At 35.3% G+C, this 27,548-nt stretch overlaps 1 protein-coding gene across 1 annotated transcript in view; it reads left to right on the top strand.

Moving 5' to 3' along the window:
- The window catches only part of RALYL (RALY RNA binding protein like), a 572,389-nt gene that overhangs the window by 257,402 nt on the left and 287,439 nt on the right, over positions 1–27,548 (top strand). Inside the window, exon 2 of the mRNA XM_044682437.1 lies at positions 25,000–25,075. Coding sequence (XP_044538372.1) covers positions 25,000–25,075 — 76 coding nt within the window. The remainder of the gene's footprint in view (positions 1–24,999; positions 25,076–27,548) is intronic.

Here is a 27,548-nt window from a genome sequence, read left to right as displayed (position 1 = left end):
AAGAAAAAAAGAAAGAAAGGAAGGAAGAAAGAAAGAAAGAAAGGAAGGAAGGAAGGAAGGAAGGAAAGAAGGAAAGAAGGAAAGAAGGAAGAAAGGAAGGAAGGACAAAAGAAAAAGAAAGACAGGCGTGTGGGATAGATAGAATAAGAAAGAACAACCCATTTGAGTTCTTATCAAATCAGTCCTTGTTTAGCAGCCTTATTCATGCTATCACCTATCCTAGCCTCAAAACTAGTTCCAGATCCACACAGTTCTGTAATCTGGACCTTAATTTATGGTGGAATCGCAAATATCAACTACCAAAACTCCAGGAGTTAATCTCATGAACCTATTTTATTTCCTTAAATTTTTTCTTGATAAAGGAAACCCTAAAATGCAGTCTAGACAATGTTTTATTCAGATCCATGATACTGGTTTAGTGGATTATAAGATATAAGTAAGTTGTCAGTAAAATGGGTAATGTGGGGGTCTCTACACTAGGGCTCCCTTGGGCTGTATTAAGAGGCACACTACCCTTTCCCAGGGAAGTGACAGTCCTAATTTTTTTCTTTCTTGGTCAGAGTATTAGATGTAACATTGTAGGAAGGACATTGGAAAGCTGCATTGTATCCAGATGAAGGCAACTAGAACAGTAAAGGAGTTGAAGACCATAGAATTTGAGGACAAATGAAAGGAAAATTGGATATTGAAACTGGAGCAGAAAGAAAACAAGAACAGTATATCTTTCTTCAAATATATAAAGGACTATCCTATGGGAAAGGGACCAGAGTCATTCTGCTTGAAATAAGAAAAAAAGAATGAAAGAAAACGTTAAAACTCCAGATAGTCATATTTTTGCTTAATATATTAAAAACATAGCAGTCAAAGCTTCCCCAAGATATCTTATCATAGTAGAGGCTGAATGGCTGTTTTTCAACATGGCTTTATATAAGGAAGACCACTACTTAAGTTTTGAGTTAGACTGGTTGGTTTCTGAATTCTTTTCCAGGTCTGAAATGATTTTGAAATGTCAAAAAGAGACATGTATTAGAAATATTTCTAAAGGAAGGAAATCTTGGTAACTGACTTGATATGGACCTGGAAAAAAGGAAAAGTCTAAGAAGACTGCTAGCTTCAAAATTATGTCGTTCTATAGAGCAATGGAATGCTTCTCTTAGCGGGTGAAAGTTGCTGGAAAATGAATTTCAATTCATAGGAAAAACTTTACAATTTCAGTTTTCTAAGCATGAAATGAGCTGCCTCAGAGCAGCATTGGAGGAGATTTTCAGCAAAGATCAGATTGAAAGTTGTGGGAGATAACCAGCTCACTCCTTCACATCTCTCCTAGCTGTGTTTCTGACTTCTCAAGCTTTTGAACCATTCCCCAACAACTTCATCTTAGAAAATGCCTCTACCCCATCTTCCCACTGATGAGTTCATCCTATAACTTACATTTTGAGGAACTACTCAGGCCAAAGATTCTCATTTCTCTGATAGCAACTTTACTTCTGACTGTCCAGGCTTCTCTACCATGTCCTCAAATGGCTACATTCTCTGCCCCCAAAGCCATTATTTTTAGCTCTCTGATGGAGTCTTATCTGCCATTAGAATGTAAGCTGTCTTTTTTTCTTGTATTTATATGCTGAGAGCTTAGCCTTTTGCCTTGCATATAGTGTATAACTAATAAATTGTTGTTAAATTATGTTTGACTGGGATTCATAATTTAGATAATAACTAGATTAAATCCAAAGTTCTTCAACACTCTTTCAGCATAATTTTCTAAGTCTCTTATTCTGGTTTCCCAGGGTTCTGAGCTTGGGTAATACAAAGGATAATGGCACCACAGCTAAATGCGGTGTGTTTAGGAAGAGAAGCTGGTTTGGGATGAGAGAAAATAGGTTTAAGTCTTTACACTGCAGGACTTAAAAGTAAAAACTCCTCATGGGCATTTGAAGATACAGGACTTGAGTTCAAGTGACAGGTTGTAGGTGAAATAAGAGAGCAAGAGAGTAGACAAACAAAAAGAGCCTTCACTGGAGGTATTCAAGAACAGTTTCTATGACCACATGGAGAATATATTGTTACCGCAGTTCTTGTTCAGGTTTGGTTTAGCTTGGGTAGCCTAAAAGGTCTCCTCTCATCCAAGAATTTGTTATTCTCTGATTCATATAGCATCCATATTAAATGTTTTATTCATACTGGATTTTCAGACATCTAAAATAAATTTGATAAATCCAAGTCTTTTCTATCCTGTACTTGTACATTCCATAAGACTTTCCTTTCTCAAGACTATCAGATTTCATTTTTTTTCCAATTTGGGCCAATAATTCTAGATTACTTAGAATTTTTTTACTGCTCAGTATGTTATCCCTCTGAGATTTCTATCATCTAAAAACCTGAAAAAGGATTGAATCTGTGTATTCATTCTCTTGTATGCTAAATGTAAAATCATGGCTGGTTCTGCATCAGTATTTTCAACCAAATCTGTATATATGGCTAAAAAACTTTCAGTGCCATCATATTCATATATGAAAGATGATGAAATGTGGAAGGTACTCTAATCTTAGCAGTCTTTTTCATTTATATTTAATGTAGCTGTGACTCCATGCACCACCACGTCTAATAATAATAGTGAATTTACTAATCAATTATTTCCTAGTATGTTGAGATAAATAACAAGAATGTTTTCTTGATTGAACTACCAAGCTTTTTCTATTGCTGAATTACTCAATTCAGTTAATATGGTTAAACTAGTTGTGCACATAGAAATTTTAAAGAAAGAAAACAATTTCCTAATCCTAATTCCACCTCTAATTTAGAAGTTTGTAAAGTTATCTTTTTGAGGCAGACAAAATTTCAATATATTCAGCAAACATTTATTATTGTTTATTAAATTGTTATTAAGAAAACAAAACATTCTTATTGAAAGAATTCAAATTTTGCTAATTTATTGTACCTGAAAAGAGAACATTATTAATTATATATTGTGAATAATTTTATTTCCATAAGATGAAATTCAACAAATATTTATTATTTGTCAAATGGTTTCTGAAACTAAAGCAAAAAAACCCTAGAATTTCCTGTCAGGAACCAACAAAATATAATCATAAACCATTTTTATTGACTACACTTGTAATTAACTCAGTTTAATCACTCTCTATTGCAAATATTTTTCAACAGTCCTTGTAAAAATGTAAAACATAAAGTATTAAAAGAGTCTCTTACTGAATATGCTTGACATTTAACTGTGCCATTAAGAAAAGAATATTGAAGAAAAAGTCTTAAATCATGTTAAAACTAGGTTTAAACTCCAAAGAAGCTTACCAGGAATATTGTTAAAATTTGTAAGCACAGAGAAATATGGGCAGCTAGTTGATTTTCTAAATATTCCAGCTGGTACAGATACAAATAGTAATTTAAAACAACTATCTGAACAGGATTGGCATAGACATTTTCAAAAAAATATGAAATATGAGATGTTCAGAAATTTCAGGCAGGGGGTTAAGTACTATATAATAATAATCTCGTTTGAATTTCACAACAACCCCAAGAAGTGTGATAATTGTCCCCATTTTGCAGATGAAAAAGAGGCAGAGGTGACTTCCTCAGAGTCACACAGCTAGAACTTATCTGAGAGTTGACTGGATCTCAGGTCTTCCTGACTCCATATCTAGCACTCTATCCACTGTGCCACCAATATTAATAGAGTTGATGAGAAATCATAGAATTTCACAAACTTCAGAGTTGGAATGGACTTCAGAGACCATCTTGTCTACCCAATTCCTGAACAATCACCTCCTTCATAACATACCTAAAAATGTCTAGCTAGCCTTGGTTTAAAGACCTCCAGGAAGACAAAGCCCACTACTCCCCAACACAGCCAATTCTGCATTTAAATACCAATATCTCTACATATTAAGAAGCTTTTCCTCACATAAAGGCTAAAAATGCTTTTTTGCCACTTCTACCCATTCCTCCAGTTTCTGACCTCTGGGATTGAACCAAAATAGTCTCGTCTTCATTATCTTATTCCCCTTTTCCCTTCCCTACATCTTCTCTTCTTCAGGTTTAACATCACAAGTTCTTTTCTTTAATCCTTATGGCATAAGCTCATGCTCCTTCGCCATCCTATGTGCTTCTTCTGAAATTTTTCTACAGATTACATCTAACCTAGGAAAACAGCTCGTGTGTGTCTACAGTAGGGCACAGGACTTGGAGTCAGAAATTCTCCTTCAGACACATGGGTCAAAGTTGTATCATTCTGGGCAAATTGTTTAACTTTTTTTTTTAATTTTGGTTTGGTTTCTCCATATTTAAAATGAGGATAATAATTAGTTACCTTGTAAGGTTGCTATGAGAATTAAATGAGATAATGTTTTTAAAGCACTCTGCAGACCCTTATAAGGTGGATGGCCTAAGGTCATAACAATTTTGTAGGTTTCATGGGGCAGGGAGGTTCATAGGACAAATGAATGTATTTTTCACATTAAAAAGGCATAAGTTATATAACTAGTTATAAAATTCAATGCAATATTTATCTAGAATTTTTGCCTTTGTATTTTGTTTCTACTGCATGGAAAATCACCTAAGTAATAGCTTGGATGAAAAGGTCTATAATAATTTTGACCTCAAAGAACATTCTGTCCACAGAACAAGATGAGAATTTAATTCTCAGAAAGCATAGAAGGTATTAAAATTAACTAACATCTGACCAGGACAGGCAATAAATGCAGTGTATAAAAAAGATTATTTTTCTTTGCTTGTTATTTTTCTTTGCCACCTTGCTTTCAAGAATAAGCTTCAAAGACGTATTTCTTTCCTATTTATGAACATATTTTAAAGGCCCATTTTCTATTACATCTATACTTACTCAATTATCTGTAGCAAACACATCAATTCAGAGAACATCACCTGCTAATCATGAAATCCTGATTTGAAGAAAGAAAAATGTTTCCTATAACTGGCTTTATTTTTATTTTAATATCCAAAATGCTGAAGATATTGCCTTGTCACAATGTATTCTCTAAATATACAATTTTGCAAGGATATAAGTTCTGAAAAGAGTTTAGCTTTTTTTTTCCTTTACATATTAATTAAGAGACAGGCATGTTTTCTATAACGTATTTAGGGCATAATTCTGTGAATAAAGTCACATTTACTGTCCCCATTTTAAAATATGGAAAGTTATTGTCATTATTCTTCAGTTTCTAGCTATAAAGAGACCGAGTTCTATCACAACATTCTTCCCATTTATTAACCAAAATATTTGTAAGACCAATTTTGGAATGACAAGGAACTTGAGACAAAGTATATGCTCTTAAAATAGGGAATAGCTTGTACATGAATGTGGAATATAAATGTAATGGAATTTTACTATGCAATAAGAGCCAATCCAGAGAAATGTGGAATGAATTACATGAACTGACAGAGCAAAGAAATCAGAATCAAGAAAACAATATACACGGTAACTAAAACAATGTAGAAAGAACAACAACCATGAAACAATTTTTAAATGAATATTGCAAGCTTACAAAGAACAAGCATGGCCCTAAATTAAGATATTAAAATCCCCAATCCTTTGCAAAATTTTATAATTCCACAGATGTAGAACGTTGCATATAATTTCTGACTTTTTTGCTATATTGATCATTTTTTCCTGAATTTTTCTCTTTTTCTTTTCCTTTCTTTAAAAATATTGTTATAGAGGATAGCCCTCAGGAGTGAAGAGGGGAGTACTCCAGGGAGAAAAACTGGTAAAAAAAACAAACAACAAACTACATCAATAATTCTTTTTAAAAATAGCATTTAAAAATCTTAGCAACAATTTTCCTTGATAGTATACTGAAATTTTTAAAAATAAATTACCATAGTGCTGTAGTGTAGTGATTACCAAAATATTTACAGTGGTAAAACCCTTTACTTTAAATAAAATGTCTTTGTAAGCCTTACAGTAAAACCTTATAAAAACATTTTTAATCTTGAAAACCTAGCATTAGTGGTAGCAAATAACAAGAAGATAATTTATTTTTATTTTTTTTAAACCCTTAACTTCTGTGTATTGGCTCCTAGGTGGAAGAGTGGTAAGGGTGGGCAATGGGGGTCAAGTGACTTGCCCAGGGTCACACAGCTGGGAAGTGTCTGAGGCCAGATTTGAAACTAGGACCTGCCGTCTCTAGGCCTGACTCAATCCACTGAGCTAACCAGCTGCCCCAAGAAGATGAATTATTAAAAATATTTATCAGATTAGTTTTTTTCTCTAATTTGAAAAACTAACTACTTTTTCTAAGAAGAAAGATCTTGGGGAAAATCACATAACCTATTTGAATCTCAGTTTCCTCAGTGGTATAATGAAGAGAATAAATTCAAATGACCACGAAGCAGTAGGAAGAGCTTTAGATTTTGAATGGGATCCATCTATGTCTGTCACTTTTTACGCGTGTTACCTTACATAAGCCATTTAACCTGTAAGTTCTTCATTTGGTCCATTTGTAAAGGGAAGGAATTTGACTAAGTGATTTTTAATTTAGATCCTGTCTAGCTCTTTTCTCTATGTGTAGTCTAGTGATGTGGTCGTTTGCTAAAAGTAAACATTTCATAGTTGGGAACAGTCTTAACTGTGACAATTCATTTTTTGAGGCATTGCAAGATTTTTTCATTTTTGTTACATTTACACGTCATTATTTTTACAGATTATTTCAGCACATCACATTTTCACTATGAAACTTTACAAATTTGTTGTTTTATTTGCAGATGATTTCATAAAAACCTTAAAATTATATTTGTAATTTAGTAATATAGCACATAGTGGCATCAGAATCACTAAAAGTTAAACTCTGTAGTAACTAATCATCATTATGATTGTGTAACTATTTAAAATTTGAGATTTGAACTAGGTTTTATGGATATTTAACTTTCATTTTGTTTAACACCTGTGCTTTCTTTTCTTGTCAAGCTTCTTTATTATATCTCATTAGCTATAATTGCCTTTAGTACCAAAACTATATTTTTATAAACTAAAATATGAAAGGGCATCAGTTATTTTTGCAGACAGTGTGTTGCCATCAACTCACCATTCATTATACATTATTGAGAATGACCAGTGATTGATTCTGGGCCAACAATATTTGCTTGACTCAATCAGCGGGTATTTATTTGGCCCTTACTATCTGCTAAAGCCCCAAAGACACAGATACAATGAATGAAACAATCCCTAATCACAAAGGACCATGTAAGTATATGAAGAATAAATATAAAGGGAATAAATAAAAATGATAGTCTAGATGAAATAAATGTGATGGTCTAGATAAAAGGCACCTGTAGTTTGAAGGATCAGGAAAGATTTCATACGGAAGGGCATGCTTGTATTCTCTCTTGAAGGAGAGAAGACATTCCAAAAGATAAAGGTAAGGAGGGAGAGCATTCCAGGCATCGGGAAATAAGAGCCAATGTAAAGGCTAACATTAGTCAAAGTGAGAAGGATTTGGTATGTGAGGAAGAGGAAAAAGATCAATATGTCTAGTGAAATAATGTATAATGCACTTGATAGTTTGAGGGCTGTGTGAAGGATTTTAAAAGCTAAACAAAGGACTTAATAGTTGATCTTAGAGGAAATGAAATACTATTGAAGTTGATGGAGTAGGAGAGCCACAAATCCAAGTCTTTTCTTAAGCAAAATCAGCAATATGGAAGCAATATGGAAAATAGACAAGTTGGTAGAGGCTTGACGTGGAGAGACCAATGGAGCAGGCTGTTGCAATAGAGACAAGTGATTCAGGCATGAACTAAGGCTGTACAGAAGAAATTTAAGCAGGAGAAATGGTTGGATGGGAGAGATTTGAAGGTAGAAATGGTGAAATTTGACAATTGATTGGATATATGAGATAAAATAAAGTAAGGAGTTGAGGATAAATGCCAAGTTTTCATCCTAGAGCAAGGGTCGGCAACCTCTTTGGCCGTGAGAGCCATAAACGCCACATTTTTTAAAATGTAATTTCGTGAGAGCCGTACAGTGCTCACAGTGGGCGCTCCTGTAACAGTGCCTGAAAAAAAATGGACTTCATGGCTCCTGCAGAAAGAGCCATATCTGGCCCTCAAAAGAGCCAGATATGGCTTGAGAGCCATATGTTGCTGACCCCTTGTCTAGAAAATTGGAAGGATTGTGGCATTTTTGCTAAAAAATAAGAAAGTTTGGGAGAAGAATGGGTTTGGGGTGGCATAATGAATTGTGTTTTAGAGATACTAAATTAGAGACATCCCCAGAGCTTCCATTTTGAAATATCCAATAGACATTTAGTTATTAGGATATAAAACTCAAGCAAAAGACTGGAGCTAAGTCTACATAAGTGAATTTAAAGTCAACATTTGGTGACAGGATCAAATGTAACCAATTTCTAATGTCTTTTCATATTAAAGCATATATTGTGCATGAACATACATAGTATATATAATTAGTACAGGAAACCTAACAGGTAAGTGTTTTTCCAGTATTATAATCTTTTCTTCATGTAATCTCTTGGACATTAGAACCCTGGTGTTTAGTGAATACAGTTAAAGTAGATTGGAAGAGGTTTTGGCCTAGGAATCAGGAGGACCACAGTAGGTCCCTTCTTTCATTCTGCCACCACTAACAAATAGTATGATGTTAGAAATTTCATAGCTATCTTGCATATCAAGTGATTTTGACTGTAAAATGAAGGTGATTATATATATATATATTTTTTTTTTTAAACCCTTGTACTTCGGTGTATTATTTCATAGATGGAATATTGGTAAGGGTGGGCAATGGGGGTCAAGTGACTTGCCCAGGGTCACACAGCTGGGAAGTGGCTGAGGCCGGGTTTGAACCTAGGACCTTCTGTCTCTAGGCCTGACTCTCACTCCACTGAGCTACCCAGCTGTCAGGTGATTATATTTTTAAGAGCCCTTCCAATCCATGAGCCCATGAGTACTTTTATTTTCTTTTTTTGTTCTTTTACACTTAAAAGTACATAAATTTCTGTAGCATTCTGGGTACTCTATCTGATATTCAGCTATTCATTTAAATTAAATTAAATTAAAAGTATAGGCTGTCCCAAAAGCCTTAGGGCAGCTTTTGTTGCCTAGTCAATGATTGGTGTTCAACTTCTCCAGACCCTGCAGGACCCTAGCACACTCAACACTTTCCATGGAGTTTTCTTTAGCAAAGATACTGGAGTAGTTTACATGTCCTTTTCAGTGGATTAAGGCAAACAAATTAAATGACTTGCCCAGGGTCACATAGCTAATAAGTGCCTAGGGATGGATCTGAATGCGTGACTTCCTTACTTTAGACTCAGCACTCTATCCACTGAACCACCTAGCTACCTCTTAATATAGTTATAAGCTATTAAAAATTAAAAGTTCACCAAGTCTTTTGGGTCCTTATTTAGAAAGGACAGCAAAGGCAAAAAAATGAGGGTTTGGTTCATTTGAAAGACTAGGACTGCTGTATTTAAAATTGACCTGAGCCCCTTAATGGGTCACATATCTTATATTTCACTGTGGTCTTCTGAACTTGATCTCTAGGCTTACTGTCATCATCGCTGCACTTTGTAACTTAAAACCTGGAATTCGACACTTAGGAATCCACTCTCAGGTCTTGTGGTACACCCCATTTTCAACCCTGATTTTGCCATTTATTTTTTGTGTGTCCTTGGACAAGTCATTTAACCTCTCCAGTTTTAAATGGATCCTTATATCCCTTTGCAGTTCTATAATCTCTGACACCCTTGCCTATATTCTACCTGCATCAATACCTTCTCATTCTGGGACAGGAAAGGGTTTGATCCAAACCATGGGTTTTGCCCAGCTCCATTTTGCAACTGACCCTGCCTTGGTCCTGACCATAGTCCAGAGACAGGGAGTAACAGGGTTTATTGGACAGGCCACTTAGCTTTGAATGAGGAAGATTGAATTCAAATTCTAGCTTGGGCAAGAGATCTTAGGCAAGTCACTTAGCCTCTGTCTGCCTCAATTTTCTCATCCATTAGATGAAAGGTTTGCCCTTTAGGGTCCTTCTTGCCTCTACATCCTTTTATCTATCATTCTTAATAAATACAATACAGATGCTAGGTTCTAGGGATGTAAAGATTTTTAAAATCATTCACTTGTTTTAACTTGTTTTGACTGTCTTAAAGTAAGGTATTTACTAGATCAATAAAATAAGGGATAGCTTGATTTAAGGATGTCCTACTTGCCTACAGAAAACTAACCCACAATGTCTAATCTCCAAACCCACCCTTCCTCCCAGAGCCCAAAGGGAAATTCAGGGAAAATAAACAGGAATGTAATATGGGAGAGGTCCAGATAAATCAGCTAGGTTCAAATTGCCCAGAGACAAAGACACAGGCCAAACCAAGCCAAAATCCAAAAGCAGAGCCTCAGTTGGAATTTCAGCTCTCTTCAAGCCTCAGACTCCAACTGACTTTTTGTGAAGATTCTAAGACTTAACTGCCAGGACTGTTTACAGTTGACTTTTGCAAGAGCAAAAGCTTCAGTTGCATGCTTGCATTACAATTGGTAGCAGATAAATGAAGAGGGCAATGTGAGAGATTTGACAAATGACTGGGTAATATGGGTAAAGGAAAGGAGAGAATCCATGACAAAAAAACAAGAATTTTAGTCTAACTGGAAAGATGATGGTGCCATTTAATTCGCACCTTTGTGAGCACTGACCCACTGAAGATAAAAAGTTACTTATTTAGTAAAGAAACAATATTGACTATTAAATTACAGTCTTCCTAATTGCAGTTTTAAGTACTGAAATGGTCAACATCTGGAGGGGGAAAATTCTTAGCAGGCAGTGTATGTGGGTTTTTGTGAGTCTGTGTATGTTTGTCTGTCTATATGTTTTGATACTATAGAGTAATACAGGGTGAAAATGGTTTACAAAGTCATTCAATATTTAAATTGAGTTTAAAGAACAATATAGTTGCTAAAGCAAGATAAGTGCATTTGCTTAATGCTTCTTGTTAAGAAAAGTTATAGGACCTAGATTTGTGAATAGAATGAAAGCAGAAGAAAGGGAAGAAAATATTTGAGCTACCTTTCACGTGTCAGAATACAGTCAGTGCATAGCTTTAGTGAGCCTTGGTAAATTACAGCCATAAAACAAAACACCCTTTATTTCAATATTTAAAAACCAGTTTGAAATTTTAACATAAATGGATCACCAGTTGGATGCATGTTTTCTTTACCTAACTGAGATTTGCCATACTTTTGTGAAGTCAAATCTTAGAGGATAATTCTATAGTATGTGTCCAACAATAAACCCATCAATTAAAGTCACTTCCTGCATGTCTTGTTCCATTAAGTCTAAGCTTCATAGGTAACAACAAAATACAAAAAAGAAAAGAGCAGTAGGGAAAATTAGAGGTTAATTGCCTCTGTTGATTCACCTGTAGTTACAGCAAACTGTCCCATTATACTGCGTTTAAAGTGGATAATTGTGTTTTAGAATGGTTTCTGCTTTGAACAGTATTTTCCCCACAATGTTAAAATTTTTCATTATAAAATGAAATCACTATAAAAGTTGACTAAAGACTTGTTAGAGAAATCCCTGTTTTCACATGCATTTATGAATTCATAACATGTTTGCGCAGGGCTGGAGCCAGAATCCATGTTCCCCTGATTTTAAAAATCTAAATTCCCTAGTACCATTTAATTACTCAATTCAGATTAGCTTTTCCAAAGCAGTATTTGCTTCAAATATATAGACGACCAGATATATAAACAAACATATAAACATTTCCCGTCAGTGCCCATGAGGTAGAGTCTCCCCTAAAAAACCTCTGACTCTGGAGGAGAGAAGGGGGTCTAGATCACTGTTTAGATCACTTACTATTAGCATTAGTCCCAGAAACTTTAAATCCAAAGCCTCTGTCCTCTTTGCATTCTAGGACCCAACCTTCTCAGGGTTTCCCTACTGAGTCAATTATAACATCTGCCCTGGGATCCTGGGCTCCAAACTCCCAGGTTAGGGAATTCACTCCCTGTGCCTAGAGCTAAAAAGGACATACAAAAAACCCAGAACTCCAAGCCACTTTCTCAGAGCCATGTGGCATATATCATGGTGTCACTGTACATGAATGAGTCTTGTGATTTCATCCATTGGGGGAATTCCCAGGAGAAGGAAACAGCACCCTCTCTATGATTAAAGAGACTTAGAAAGTTGCAAAGAACACTGAGAAGTGTGAAATTACTTACCCAGGGTCACATAAGCAGAACGTGTTGGAGGCAGTATTGAAAACAGGTCTTCCCAGATAGGTCAGGTCATAATCGGTTATCACAGATGCTCTTTTCTTCTTACATACTATAATTGCTCCCACTCTGCTGTGGCTGATGGCCTATTAGGTGACTTTTGTGTGGGCTTCTCAAATGTGCTCCTACCTACATATTATCACCCAGGTTGTCCTTCCCATCTTCCTTCTCAAGTGGTACCTAGTCATTAACTGACAATAACAATTAACTGATAATTCCCATGGCTTTCCAGAAAGCTTGTGGAAAAATTAGCACATAGACAATAGTATAGTGTCACCTTTAAGAAACCTTCATTATCCTTTGCCTAAATCAAAAATATTACTAATAGCAATAAGAAGTTTACTCATTATTTTTAATTATTAATACAATAATAGAAGTTGTGTCCTGAAACAAATATTAACAGTACAAAAGAGGGCAGCTAATCTAGCTGGCAAATGGGCATGTAAGAACAAATTATTCCATAAAGATAGCTGAAGTGCTCAAGAGTGATGTAAAAACTCTCTTCAAATATTTGGAGGAAGGTCATGAGATGGATGAGAGATTAGCCTTGTTCTCTTTAGCTCCAGAGAGCAGAATTTGGTGGAATGGGTAGAAATTGCGAAAAGTAACATTTCAGTACGTTGTAAAAAAAAGAACAAAAACAAACCGTTCTAAGATCTCTATCTAAAAGTAGGATGGGTCTCGGGAGGTAGGAGCAGGCTTTCCTACTTGAAAGTCCCTAATCATAGTCTACATGACTACTTCTGTGTATTGAATTGGGGGAAGTATTAGGAAGAATTAGACATTTCCTGAGATCTCTTCTAATTCTGAAATTCTGTGATCTTCTGTGATTTCATTAGTGAGGGTACTTCCTTTACCAACACAATATAACCTCTCTGTACTTGAGTAAATTTATGCCTTGTATGTAGAATAAATTGGCTATCTGATCACCTTTCTAGTTATTATCCACACCAAATTTAGCTAAGATGGTTCTCTTAGAGTAGACCCACTAGTAAATCTTAGAGTAGACCCACTAATAAATCCATACTCAAAGCATTTCCAACTTGGAAGTGCCACCTCCCATCAGAGTTTTACTTTGTTCACATAACAATTGTTCATTTTGTTTTTAGTAATCCTAGAGAACATTTAGAGGATGCTTTTTTTGTTGCTGAGTTGTTTCAGTTGTGTACAATTCTTAATGGCCCCATTTCAAGCTTTTTGACAAAGATTGCCATTTCCTTCTCCATCTCATTTAGCAAATAGAATTAAGTAACTTGGCCAAGGTTACACAGCTATTAAGTGTCTGAGATAAGATTTGAACCCAGAAAGAGGAGTCTTCCTGGCTCCAGGCCCAGCACTCTACCCACTGTATCATCTCATTGCCCAAAAATCGTACTTTAAGGTTTGCAGAACATCATATAAATATTGTCTTATTTAATACTACCAATAATCTTGAAAGGTAGATGCTATTATAACCCCCATTTTTTGGGTGAGGAAACCAAGGCAGACAGAGATAAATTGATTTACTCAGGGTCACATAGCTAGTAAATGTCTGAGACCAGATTTGAATTCAGATGTCCCTGGCTCCAAGTTCAGTGTTCTATCCACTATACCTCATTACTGTCTCCATTTCACCTTTAAACACTTTACTATGGCAAAAAGAGGAATGGAGAAAGTTGAATAAAGGTGAACTTTGGTTGATATAAGGAAAAGCTTCCTAAAAACTAACCAAAAGTAGTAGGACTTAACTATTGGCATAAAACCATAGAAAATACATTTTAAAATATAAAATTATTAATTATTTCTAAATTTTAAATGTTTTTTTCTAGGAGGTTTAAATAATTTCAGAGTGCTGCCATCTGATATGAAATATTCAAAATCTTGTATTAACCTCAGTAGAAATTACTAAATCTTTAGATGGACCCTTGATCTCACTGTGTGAGTAACTTCTTCTCCTAGTAGAAAAAACATTTCCTCTATCCTATACAATTTTCTTTCATGTTTTCCCATAAGTCCTCCATAGAGCATCTTCCCACTATGGCGGAGGCCTTCCTCTAGAACCTTTAAGGTTCAAGGGGTATCAGTGTAGCCTTTGGGCTATCCATCTGTCACCCTTCCCCTTCACTCTGATTGAAAGCCCTCTTCTCTTTTCCTCAGTCATGTTCTCAATGATATCCTTAATGTTCATTTCAGTATGGACAGATACCATGGTATAGTGGTCAGTTTACATCTCTTACAGTCAGTCAGTCAATAAATACTTCTTTTTTTTTTAAATCCTTGTACTTCGGTGTATTGTCTCATAGGTGGAAGATTGGTAAGGGTGGGCAATGGGGGTCAAGTGACTTGCCCAGGGTCACACAGCTGGGAAGTGGCTGAGGACGTCAATAAATACTTCTTAAGGGTCTACCATGTCCCAGGTGTTGTGCTAGACATTGTCCTTTAATCTAAGACATGAATTCAGATCCCTCCTCAGATACTTATAAGCAATGTGACCCTCAATAAATCGTTTAATTATTCGAAGGTAAAATGTAGATGATATCAGGCCCTACCTTATTGGGTGAACTATAAATTAAGACAATGTTTCCCAACCAATACCATGAATCTATCAAACTGCAATTGGAATAAAGGGCTGTTGAGAAGATAAGATCAAATAACATATATAATGTACTTTACAAACCATAAAATATTAGATAAATCTGAGCTATTAGATATAGACTTAAATTTTAATATATATACAATAGGAGACCTTAAGAAGTAGGATAATTTTATTCTAAGCCTTTAGAAGAACATTATTAAAATTGGTTTTTACCCCCTTAGGAGGTCTATTTTTTATCATAGCTATTACTACTTATTATTCCTACCACTATTTTTTAGAAATTATAAAAAAGAGATGAAATCCTTATATTATAATAGGAAGAGGAGGATTGTGCTGAATGTTATATATTATTTTCAGTAGCTTTTAACTTCCCAACATTAGCCTTTGTCTTTCAATTACAGTCATGATGTTATATAATGGCTATCACAACAGCCTTCCCAATTGAATGTGCAGTCATTGAAGAAAGGGGTTCAGAGAGTTATTCAGTATAGAATAAAGAGTTAGAAATATGAAAAGAAAGAAATAAGGAAAAAAGGACAAAACTATGTGGAAAATTAAGTCTCTCTTGCTGCTGCTCAGGCCTCTTTTCTGTTAATCATAAGGAAATTGGTAATTCGGATACTGTCATGTTGGTTTGATTTTAATTTTCTGAAGGAAGGATGGCTCATTAATAGAGAAACTATTCATTTGGAAACTAAGAAATAAAGTTAGGGAAGAAAGGAAATAGAATGACCAATTTGTTTTCACAATGGACACAATGTAAAGATTCTTTTCCTGTGTTTTCGTGACCTAAATTACCTTGATAATTGTCTCAACTCTTTGTGTCACTAGAGCTTTAAATGTATATTTAGAAACCATTCCCCCAAATATTAAACATTTTTTCCGAATGATATTGGTTTTGTTTGGACTATCTTATATCCAAGAGTGTTGATTTTTCTTCTCATATTATTTGGGAGAACTCTTCCCTGAATAAACAGTGAGGTCTTATATTTTTCTTTTTGTATATATAAGAAGGTCATGGGGCTAAAAAGGATTTTCTCTAGTTAATACACTTTTTCCCAGGTCAGTGCTCTAAGAAAACAAAATTACAGATTTGAAAGCTTAAGAAATTTCTGGTCTGATTATGATCTGAAATGTGCTTCCATCTGGTATTTCTATGGTGACTTCTTTGTGGTGTATTTAAGATTCTATTGTTGCAAAAAATCCAGTTGTAATGGTCCAAGCTAGCATCAAATTCCCAGGGTCATCCAGCATTTCTTTTGAATTGTATTCCAGGAATTCATCAGAGCTTTTTATATAGTTGGATGAAGTTGAAAGAGAGTGGGTGTGGAGTCAAGGTACCAGGCTGCTAGTTTCCACTCTCTGGTCATTCAGTCACTTTTACATTTATGTCCAACTCTTTGTGACCCCACTTGGGGTTTTCTTAACAAAGATACTGAAGTGGTTTACTATTTCCTTTTCCAGCTCATTTTCCAGAGGAGGAAATTGAGGCAAACAGGGTTAAGTGACTTGCCTGGAGTCCACAGGTATTATCTCAGGCCAAATTTGAACTCACAAAATTGATTCTTCCTGTCTTCAGGCCCAGCACAATATCTACAGCACCATTAGTCTCCACTCCATCACTTACTATTACTATAGATGTATATATAAGAAAGTGGTGTCATTGAGAATATAAGATCTGAAATGGCAGGAAAAGAAATACTACATAGTATGTTCCTTAAAGATAATTTTCTCTTTTGTTCATTTTCTTTTCTGTGTCAAAGATGCCTCTGATATTATGCTTTAAATGTCAGACTAAGGATTTTATATTTTATTCTAGATTCAATCAACAAAAACTCTTTCAAGATGTTTTAGTTCAGAATGGGAGTAGCATGGCCAGTTCTGAGTTTTAAGAATATCAATTTGTCTCCTTGTGGGAAAATGGATTAGAAAAGAGAGATACTAATTAGGAGACTATTGATATCCCAAAGGCAAAGGTTATCAGAATCTAAAACTAGGGTAACAGTTGAGTGGACAGAATGGGGTGGATTTAAGGGATAAAATACACAAGAGTTCTACAAAAGCTATGAATTAACCAAATATGGCTATTGGAGGAGAAGAGAATGTGAAAGATGATTCCAGGTTGCAAACCTGAGGAACTGATACTTTCAGCAGTGTAAGGGGGGAAAAGAGGTTTTGGGGTAAATATATTTAAGATTGGTTGCCAGAGGATTGAACAATTATCAGTCCTCAATTAAGAATAATCTCAAGTCAAAATTGACTTTATTGGAAGTTTATTTACAATTGAGAAAAGAGAGAGGAAATAAGGAAATAAGAATCTAACACAGTAGGTAAATTACTACAATCCTCTAATTAATCCAGGTAGATCTAATTAACCCTCAGCCAATAGTCAGAGGGCCAGAGGCCCAGAGGTGAATGAAGCAACAGAGTCTATTACAGGGAAGTTCTCCTTAAGAGAAGTTCAGGAAGATTCAGTCTTTAAACTCACCACGTGGACTTCTAAAGAAGATATTGAAAGCAGTCTCACCAAGGTCTCAGCATTCCAGCCAGCACTCCTCCATGGACCAGAAGAGCTCCTTCAACAGAAGCCCTCTTCACCAGAAGACCCCCTTCAGCAGAAGACCTTCTCCTTTTAAAGGGGTCACTTATGCATCACGTCCTGTGCCTTCCCCCTAGTTTGTGTGTCCAATCACAATAGATGCTTCTCATAGGACTGCCTAGGGGGCAGTCAGTTGATTCTGATTTGTCACCCACTCTAGCACACGTGGGTTAGGACCCCCCCCCCCGAATTGGAGGTGCTCTCACCTTTGGTGATTAAATCTAAAGATGGGCAGTGTAGACTTAATCTAATTATCACAGCAGAAAGATATCAAACACAGATCAGCCTTGATTTCACTCCTCAGAGATTTTGTATAAAAACGTACCATCTTTCCCCTAGAACTTTATACAAATCATGTCATGGAAAGTAACTACCATTTCCCCTTAAAGTGTATTCTAATGAGCTCTGGAAATTTTTAATATCCATTTGGTATAGATATTGGACAAGTGGCACAGTAGATAGAAAGCTGGGCGTGGAGTCATATAGACCTGAGTTCAAATTCAGATGCTCACTAGCTAGGTGGAAGAGGTGAAGTCTCTTAATCACTCTCTGATTCAGATTCCTTGCCTGTCAAATGGGATGATAATAGTGCCTACTTCCCAAGGTTGTTGTGAGGATCAAATAAGTTAATAATTGTAATATTATTATATTATTATAATATTGTATTTGTATATAATTGTGATTATATACAAATACAATATTATAATAATTGTATATGCCTGGCACATAGAAAACACTGTATAAATGTTAGCAGTTATTATTTTAGGTGTACAGAGAAAGGAGAAGCCTCAAGATATCTCAACAAATGGAGGAGAAAAAAGATTATGATTGAGTTTATGAGTTTTACATTTCTAAAGTGGGCAAACTAAGCATGTGTTTGTTTCTATTTCCTTCTGCTTATGTAGGTATAGCCCTTGAGTACAGAATGTTCCTGGGTAACAGATGGGATCTGGCCAAATGGTGATCTTTACATTAGCATTCTAATAAGTAGAGAACTAAGTGCTATAGTCTTGTGTCAGAACTAATTTATAAGAGTGGAGAGATACAAGGACTCATTAAAATGGTCATGATTCGGTGACTGCCCATAAAAGTTAGATGACAATTTTACTCTCATTACATTGAATATTTTAACATGGCATTAAAGGTATCTTTGAGGTTTAAAAAAACTAGCCTTGCTTTTGTGAGATAAAAAAAACAAAAACAAAAACAAGCACGAGTTTGGAAAGCCAGCCAATTGGGTACAAAATTGACTGCCTGTGCCATGATCATATAAAGTGTATGGGGAGCCATAGCTACTTCTAAAAGAGGGGTGTAATTTTACCTTCAGAGATCATTGCTGCATATCTCAAAGGTTCCTTCAGACCCACCTCTGTTCCCTTGGCGAGGAAATTCACACAGATCACTCTTGTTAAGTGGTTCCATTGTGTCTGACTCTTGGCAACTCTGAGGACTCTGCTGCCCATCGGGTTTTCTTGGCAAAGATACTGGAGTGGTTTATCATTCCCTTCTCCAGTGTGCCCCAATTTTACAGATGAGGAATTGAGGCAAACAGAGCTTCTGCGACTTGCCCCAGGTTCTCACATTCAGTAAGTGTCTGAAGGGAGATGTAAACTCCAGTCTTAGTGACTCAAAGCCCAGTACTATTTAGCTGTGCCCTGGACAAAGAAATTAAGTGACTTGACCAAGATCACCCAGCTAGTTAGTTTCTGATGAGGGGTTGGAACTCAGGTCTTCCCTGACTCATAACCAACACTATCTACTGAGTCATCTAGCTGTACTACTCACATATTATCATTCAGAGCATAAAGAATTACTCTAAGATACAGCTAGGCTGCTGACTCTAGTCCCAACACAAAACTAAAATGGAGCATACTACTTTGCTTCCACTAAGAGATAAAGAGAAATGGTGTGGGTAGGAAGGTAGAGGGAGAAGGGAGCATTGGTATAACCACTTCTTGTCATCTTCAGAATCTCTGCCAACCCTACCTCCTCCAGTATCTCTCTCTTCTATTTAGATTTTTTTCAAATTTCAGTTTGAGAAAAGTCTTTTAGGTGGTCAGTTTGTCTTTAAATTGCCTAAGATTTTTTCCCATGCAAAAGGAACCTAACAACTAGCATCTTGTAGACTTGTAGGTTCCTTGAAGTTTGAGCCTGTTTTATTTTTCTAAGACAGAACTTTGCAAACAGGAGTGACATCATACATTTTATACAACCAAATGGAATGAAGCTGCATAACAGAGTGGAAATACCATTGACTAAGAATATTGAGAAGCTTCTGGAGCTATTTGGTTATGTCATCTTGCATATCAATCAGTCAATGAGCATTTATTAAGCATTTACTAGGCATTTTGCTGGCAAAAAAAGGGTTACATATACAGAGATTCAAACAATCTCTCCTTGCAAGGAGGAGCCTACATTCTAATATGTGTGTATGTAAGTATATTTGAACTGAGTATACAAAGAACAAATGCAAAATAGTTAATTACAAATCACTGACATCTGGATTTCATTTTCAACATTTGTGGAATTCAAGAGGCAGAATAGAGGAGTGAATGTGACACTGAACTTGAATGAGGAGATTTTGTTTAGAATTTTTGCTTCTGTTTACTATATCAATTTGACAGACTTTTATTTAGTGCCTTTCTGTTGCTAAACACCGTTCTGGGTACTGGAGACACAAAGACAAAAAGAAAAAAAAATTTTCATTAACTGCACGACCAAAGGAAAGTCACTTAGGCAACCTATCTAAGCGGTGTGTTTTCTCAGTTAGGAAAAGGAAATAATTTTCATAGCTATCTACATTATTGGAGCATTATAAGAATCAAATTAAATAAGCTGTGCCAAAGCTTTACGTACTAGAAATTCTTGGTTTCACATATGATCCTTTTTGTATTTTACCTTATATAAGAAAATGTCTTCCTTTTGGGATGTTCATTAAATCCAGGTTTAAAAAATTTTTAAATAAGTTATGCAAAGCAATAAATATAAATTGCTTTTATTAACATGATTGCTTTCCCTGACTATCTCAAAGGATTGTTGCTATGGTCTAATGAGACAATGCTTATGCAAGTTCTTTGGAAGGTATAAAGAAGTATACCAATAAAAATCATTATGATTTCCATATTTTTAAAAGTATTTGTTTATTGGGAAAATCATATTGTGTGGCTATTTGAAACTATAATAATATACTTTCAAATGAACATATAATATGAATCTGTGTCCTTTATAAAGAGAAAGAGTAAAATAAAATAATTCTTTTGAAGTAGGCAACTCACTCTGGCAACTTTCTATTACTCTATTAATATGTTTCTAAGGAATTTAATAAATGTGATAAATTATGATAAATGTTAATCCATTAATTTTTAAAATTATGAGCCTTTTTTGGCATCTCTTGAGTTTTCATCTGTTTTAATAACGATTAAAATTTAATCCTTAAGACAGAATTATCTTTCCTTTTTTTTTTCTCATTCACAATATTTTGCCAAAATTTTAGTGGAATCTACATCCATGGTTGTTTAAATTAGAATCAGTTTACCATGAATGGTCAACTTGTGCTTTCAACCCTATGTTAAAATAACTAGCTTTGTTACTGAGAAAGGCATGTTCCTGGATTGGAAGACATCCAGAAAAACTGGATTTTAATCCTAGCTCCATTACTAATTTGCTGGGTCAGCTTGAACAAATCATTTCAAGTCCTGAGTCCCATTCATATCTTTGTAAAATTAAAGGGCTGGGTTAGATAATTTATAGGATTTAGAAAACGGACAATCTTTCCAGTTCGTACTCTATAAAAATGGCCTTTGATATTTTCCTGGGCTATTGCCATACCATGATGACACATTTCAGTAAGGTCTTAGAAGTAAAAGCATATTGCTTCTTCATTCATCTAACTCTTGGAAAATTAATGGATTAAAGACAAAAGAGGGGTCATTATAGATAGAAAGATTTCTTAAATTTGATCCTACCAAGCTAGAAAGACTTAAATTTGAGTCCAATGATGCAGTGTAATCTGTTACCTAAGGATCAGCTTTGCTAATTGCAGAGTGGTTCCCAAAAGGGCTATGCCACCTGATAATTTGGTACAGTCAATCAGGGGTGGAAGAGAGGAGAGCTACAGCTACTCAAAAGAGTTTTCTAATGCAGGGAGAGGTTTTGGCACATGCAAGAAGCAACCAAACCAGTGAGATCTTAGGAATCTGACATATTGGGAACTTTTAAGGATAATTTTCAGTCATATGGTTTTAAAAAGTAAAATAAATGCATTTACATATGTAACTCTAACTTTTGGGGATTGTAGATGGCCTCTTTCTCCAATGGGTAGCACTGCTTCTCTTTTACCTGTTAGCCCAATCACACTAGGAAGAGTTTAAGTCAATGACTATAGAACAGTGCTTTAGAGGTAGTTCTGTAGTCATGTGACAATATTATTTACTTAGCTAAAATATATTCTAAATCAAGTTACATTTTAAAATTATGAAAAAGTAGATTTTAGGTAAGATTTTATCTAAAAATAAATGGAAACTATTCTGAATGTTTTTGAGACCTTTGCTTGAGTCCCAAATTTAATTCCAAGAAGACTACACCATCTTTCTTTTGAATGAATTCACATCTTTTTACTCAAAGTGTTACTTCAAAATGGAAACCAACAAGTATAGTTTTTAAGCCATTTAGTTGATATTTAATAAAGGTTTATAATGGCATATTGGTAAAATAATTGACCTCTTCACTATGTTTATGTATATACTCTTTAATATCCCCCTAGTCAAGGAATGAATATTAATCTCCCATTTCCTTATAGCTAGATGGGAGGGAAAATTCTAAATATAGAGAGTTCCCTCAGTTAAGAGAAAGATTTCTATCACCCCTACCAATTCTCCTGAAATTTCAGGGTATTTTTACATCTACTATGTCCAAGACATTGCCCCTTCTGCCGAGGAGAAAGGTAGTATAAAGATGAACAGGACACAGTCTCTGACCTCAAGGAATACACAAAAGGATACCTAGGATATGTAAGCAATTAATTAAAATGTATGATGGGATGAGAGTCCTTTCCAGTATTTTAAAGGAGGTACAACCAAAGTTTAGTGATAGGCAGCTATATTTCACAGTAGCTAGAGCAGTAGACCTGAAATCAGTAAGATACTTGGTGTGTGTAAGATTTTGGGCAAATTGCTTAACTTCTGTTAGTCTCGGTTTTCTGCATCTGTAAAATAGAGATAAATCATACTGCTTACTTCCCGGATCTTTGTAAGAATCAGATGTGATATTTGCAAAACTCTTTGCAAACTTAGAAGCAGTATAAATATAAGTTGTTATCATTAGTAGAAGAAAACGGAGGAGAAAAAAGGAAGGGGAGAAAAAAGGAAGGGGAGAAAACAAGGCAGAATAGAATCAGGAATGATTTTCTTTATAAAGGAACTAGTTGAAGTGTTTCAGAAAAAGCCAAGTCTCTGTAGTTATTCCATTTATTTATTCCTCGCCTATTTTACCCAAATAAACCCCATTTCATGGCCTTTTCAGGTGGTGATCCTAAGTAGTACCATCATGTCTCAGTGTGAATCTTTTGACATTGCTCCCTTCCTAGGAAAATGTGTAATGTGTGTGTGGAGGGTGAGTTATGTGTGTACACATATAGGACAAGATCTAATCTTCCTTATATTTAATTTGTACTCTTTAGTCTGGGCCCTTTTCTATTTTGTATTTGTTTGCATGTCATATTTCTCCTGTTGTAGTTCTCTCTCCAGTCATGTCACTTCTGTCCCCCAAAATCATTTATAGTTTTCTATTGCTTATGGACAAAAGCCAAATTCTTTGACTTAGTACTGAAGTCTTACCACATTCTGGCTCTAGCTTGCATTTCTGGCTTTTTTTTTTCCAACTGCTCTTCCACTTGGCCAACTTATTATCCTCAACATACTTGTACCTCTGTCCCATCCTCTCTTCCTAGAATGTTTTTCCCCTCTCTGCCTATACAAGGGTCTGTTTAATTCCCATTACCATTATGAAGTCATCCTTGACTACCCCATCTGGAAATGATCCCAGACTCCTTTGAATTTTTTCTTCATGGCCAGGGTTGAGCAAATACTAAATTGCCCTTTCACAATGGCATATAGAAACTTCATCATAATACCTCATATAACTAGAGAAGTGTGGTTCATTCTTCTCCCTCATGAACTTTCATGTTTTGCCAGTGTGATGACTTGAGGGAGAACAAAGAAGTCCCTAGCCACAAATGATGCTGATTAGTCAAGCACTGTTGAAGACTTACCTCCCTGGGGTGAACCTTAGGCTTCCCAGAACTTACTGTTCTCATTCCAGCTCAAGAATAGACTCTATTCTCTGTAAGCATTTGAGAAGGGAAGAGGTGGATGGTGTGAAACAGAGGCCACTGGTAATCTTACACACCTCATAAATATGAGGAAGTATCCTGCACAGAAAAGCTTGGCTCCTTCTTTGAATAGTTGAAGAGAATTATTCTAGAAATGTCTGTAGTACTTCAGGGACTCTTTTTTTCTGCATATGAGGTTGAGAATCATTGTCCTATAACACCAAACCTTTTTTGCCACCTTCCTTCAGCTTTTCTTGACAGCTAAAAAGGTGAAATGACTCCTGAATTTAAGAGTTGGTCTCTCAATCCACTACAAATTTGTCACGCCTGTTCAAAAGTCTTTCTGCCTTTGAACTATCCTCTATGAACGATAAATTGTTTAAGAGGGACAATTGCTATTCTTTTTTCACTCCTTTTATCACCTTTGGAAGAAATCCCTTATGTGGAAATATCAAGTTTAACAGCCTTTCATGAAAGTCATTTCACATAATGAAAATGCTGTCAAAAACCTTAACTCCATCTTCAGAAGTATTGGCAGTACATTATAGAAAATGAATAGTATAATAGTAACCTTGACAGGCTAAAGCCTCCAGCTTCCAATTTATTTATTTATTTGTCCGTTTAATTCTTTTTCCTTATTTTATTTCTTTCAACAGTTTTATGTCACTAGTTTAGAAGTAGTAAAAATTAAAATATATTCTCATAAGTCTCTTGTTATTATCTATCTCCCCTACTCATCTTTTAATTTTTATAACATAACCTTATACCTGTTTATTCTAAAACTCACAATCATAAACTATCAATTTAAATTTCAGTTCAAATTAAAAATTAAATTTAAAATTCTGTTTTCCAAATATTCTCTGTCATATACAGCCATGCTTGAAGAATTGGGAAGTGACCCTTCCTTCCTTTTTTTGCCTTTGTGTCCCCAGCACAATTGTGGCACAATCCCTTTAAAATACTAAGGACTTGCTCAGGATTTCAGGAACTGAATCAGATAGAATCACTGGCACATCTTCCACTACCTATTATTTCTATAAAACCTCCAGAATAGTGCAGCAAACTCTTCTCAAAGATAATGTAAGCCAAAAGATTATCTCTCTTTAATTTTCTCAGGGAGCTGTGCAGTTTATGAGTACAGATGAGGGAACAAAATTATATCTTTTAACCTTAATATTCTCTTGTGTTCGACGTTTGGTAAATGCCAGTAGAGTCACTTAATCATGAAATCTTTACTTTCAGATATCAACATGGCAGGAGAACCCAAACCCTATAGACCCAAACCTGGAAACAAGAGGCCCCTTTCAGCTCTTTACAGGTAAGTTTATTGCCACCGTAATGCAAAATGTAGCAATGATCTACTTTGTTAATATCTGTTTTATGATTATGGTGATTTTCAGCATTCATTTTTTAAAATTATCCCTATTTTATAATCTGATCATGACTTGGAGTAATAGAATTGGTACATAATACTAATGAATGACAACAAAAGGGAAGATGGAGTGTAGTTGGAAGGCAATCTAAACCCACAATCTCAGAAAAGGAATCTTTTAAAAAATATATAGCCTCTTTTTTACTGATTCTTAGTGAATAAATAGCCAAAGTACAATAATTTTGTTTCATTGTTGTTTAACAAGCAAAGTTTTGAAATTAGTGGAAAAACTCAAATTCTAATTCCACGATTGCTGCAATTTAGATATATGACCCAGAAAATGTCACATCACTTTTCCAGGCTTCAGCTTTCTTATCTGAAAAGTAGTCAGACTGGATGAGATAAATCTCCAATATCCCATTTGGGTAAAATTACATAAATAATAAAAATTAGAAGATGAAGTGTTTATATCATAATTAATATAATAATATTAGCTACTTTGCTTTATTCAAAAAAGTCCATGTTTTAAAATAGAAGCTAAGGTAAGATAATTTCTCATTATGTGTTTGTAGAAAAGATACATGCTTCAAGTAAGAGTTGGACAAGATGACCTCTAGGGTCCTTTCTCATTCAAAAATTCTCTGATATTATGAGTCAATGGTTGTATAAGTTCTGGTGTTTTTAGACTTAATTAAGGTATATCTGAACCCAACCAATTATCTCCACTTTTTACTACAGATCTCTCATAGAAGTATGGCTTCATAGTACCCTAATCTAATCTATTCCCCTGGTATTGTTCACCCTGAAATTCAGAGCTACACTGATGGACAAAGAGCAAATTTCACTTTCACTACTTTCATCAAATATAAAAGGCAATGTTTTTAAAATAGATAAATGCAAACAACTCTGAAAGGAGACTCATTTTCCAAATGTTCAAGCATGGCTGCATATAATAGAGAATATCTGAAAAACTGAATTTTAAAGTATTGGAAGGTAGCTGACAGCGTCTTTGTCTCTTTTTCTCATCAAAATGCCATCCCTGACTTTAAAGAGGAATGCTAGTTTTCATTTCTCTGGTTCTCCTATCTTCCATTGATTGGATCTTCTTAGGAGAATGTAGCTGAGTAACAAAAAGCAATGTCTTGACACATTATAAAGTGCGTTTTTAAATCCTTCAGGAATGTCTGACACAGTACTGCTTAAAAAGAAAAGTAGAAATTAATTTTAATCATCTTGACAGGGCATCAGAATTGCTACTGTATACACAAGCCTGGTTACAATGAGGCCTATTGCCAGCTGTGTATAGAAGAACACACTTCTTTCAGAGATTTTTTTGCTTTTTATATTTGTCTCTATTAAGTTAATATTTGGCTGTGTTAGCAAACAGTAAGTAGTAAGATGCAGAGGAGCAGTACAAAAGAGAGTAGTCTATTGCTTTACAAGCAATGACATCTGAGAGAATAAAACTACATTTCTCGCCTTTTTCATTTTTGCAAAATTGGGCCATGATTCCCTGAATAGCTGTCTACCCAGTTGTCAAAAAGATGGTATGTCATATCATGAAAGATAACCATCTATCAGTCCCTAGTGCCCCACTCTGCCCTCTCTTTCCTTTCCCCCAAATCCAAAGCATAAAAACCATTTATTAAGCAACCACTATGCTAGGTGGCACCATGGAGAGTGCTGGACCTGGAGTCAAGAGCTCATCTTCCTGAGTTCAAATCTAGATTCAGACACTTTCTAGCTGTAGGACACAGAGCAAATCATTTAAACTCTAACTTAATCTTCAGGAGAAGGAAATGACAAACCACTCCAGCATCTTTGCCAAGAAAACTCCCTGGACAGCATGGCCCATTGGGTCATGAAGAATCAGACAGAACTAAATATCGTCATCATCATCATCAAACTTCTGGAGAGGAAAGGAAAGGACATTAAACTGCATTAACCAATGAGCAGCAGAAATCATCAGTGCAGGCTTTCAAGTGGACTAGATGACAACTGTTCAGAAATGTTGCAGAGGAAATTTCTGGCTAGGAACTGTGACTTCTGAGGTTCCTTCTACTCAAGAGCAATTTTTTATTCTCCCCATTGGTTTTTATTGCCCGTTAAGTTATGTTTGCCTATGACCATTTTATGTTTTTGGTTCTTTTGTCCAGATGCTTAATTCCTTTTTTTTTTTAAATGTGCCTTACTGGATCCCTTTGAACAAATCGTGTCTTCCTTTCAACTGCAAAATCAAGAACAAAGGGTCACACAAAAATCCACAAATAGATGGAGGGAAGGGGAGTTTTTTGTTCTCTCATCCTTTTTATCAAAAAGTTGAAAACATTTTAACTGCTTAGAATTTACCATAATTTTTAAAAGTCCCTAGCCTTTTTCTACCCTTTGGAAGCCTTTGGTGAAGGGCTTCCTTCTCAGA

This window comes from Gracilinanus agilis, chromosome 1 (genome assembly GCF_016433145.1).
Source record: "Gracilinanus agilis isolate LMUSP501 chromosome 1, AgileGrace, whole genome shotgun sequence".
NCBI lineage: Eukaryota > Metazoa > Chordata > Mammalia > Didelphimorphia > Didelphidae > Gracilinanus > Gracilinanus agilis.
The sequence above is the reverse complement of the archived record's forward strand: the minus strand, read 5'-3'. Positions and strand labels throughout refer to the sequence as shown.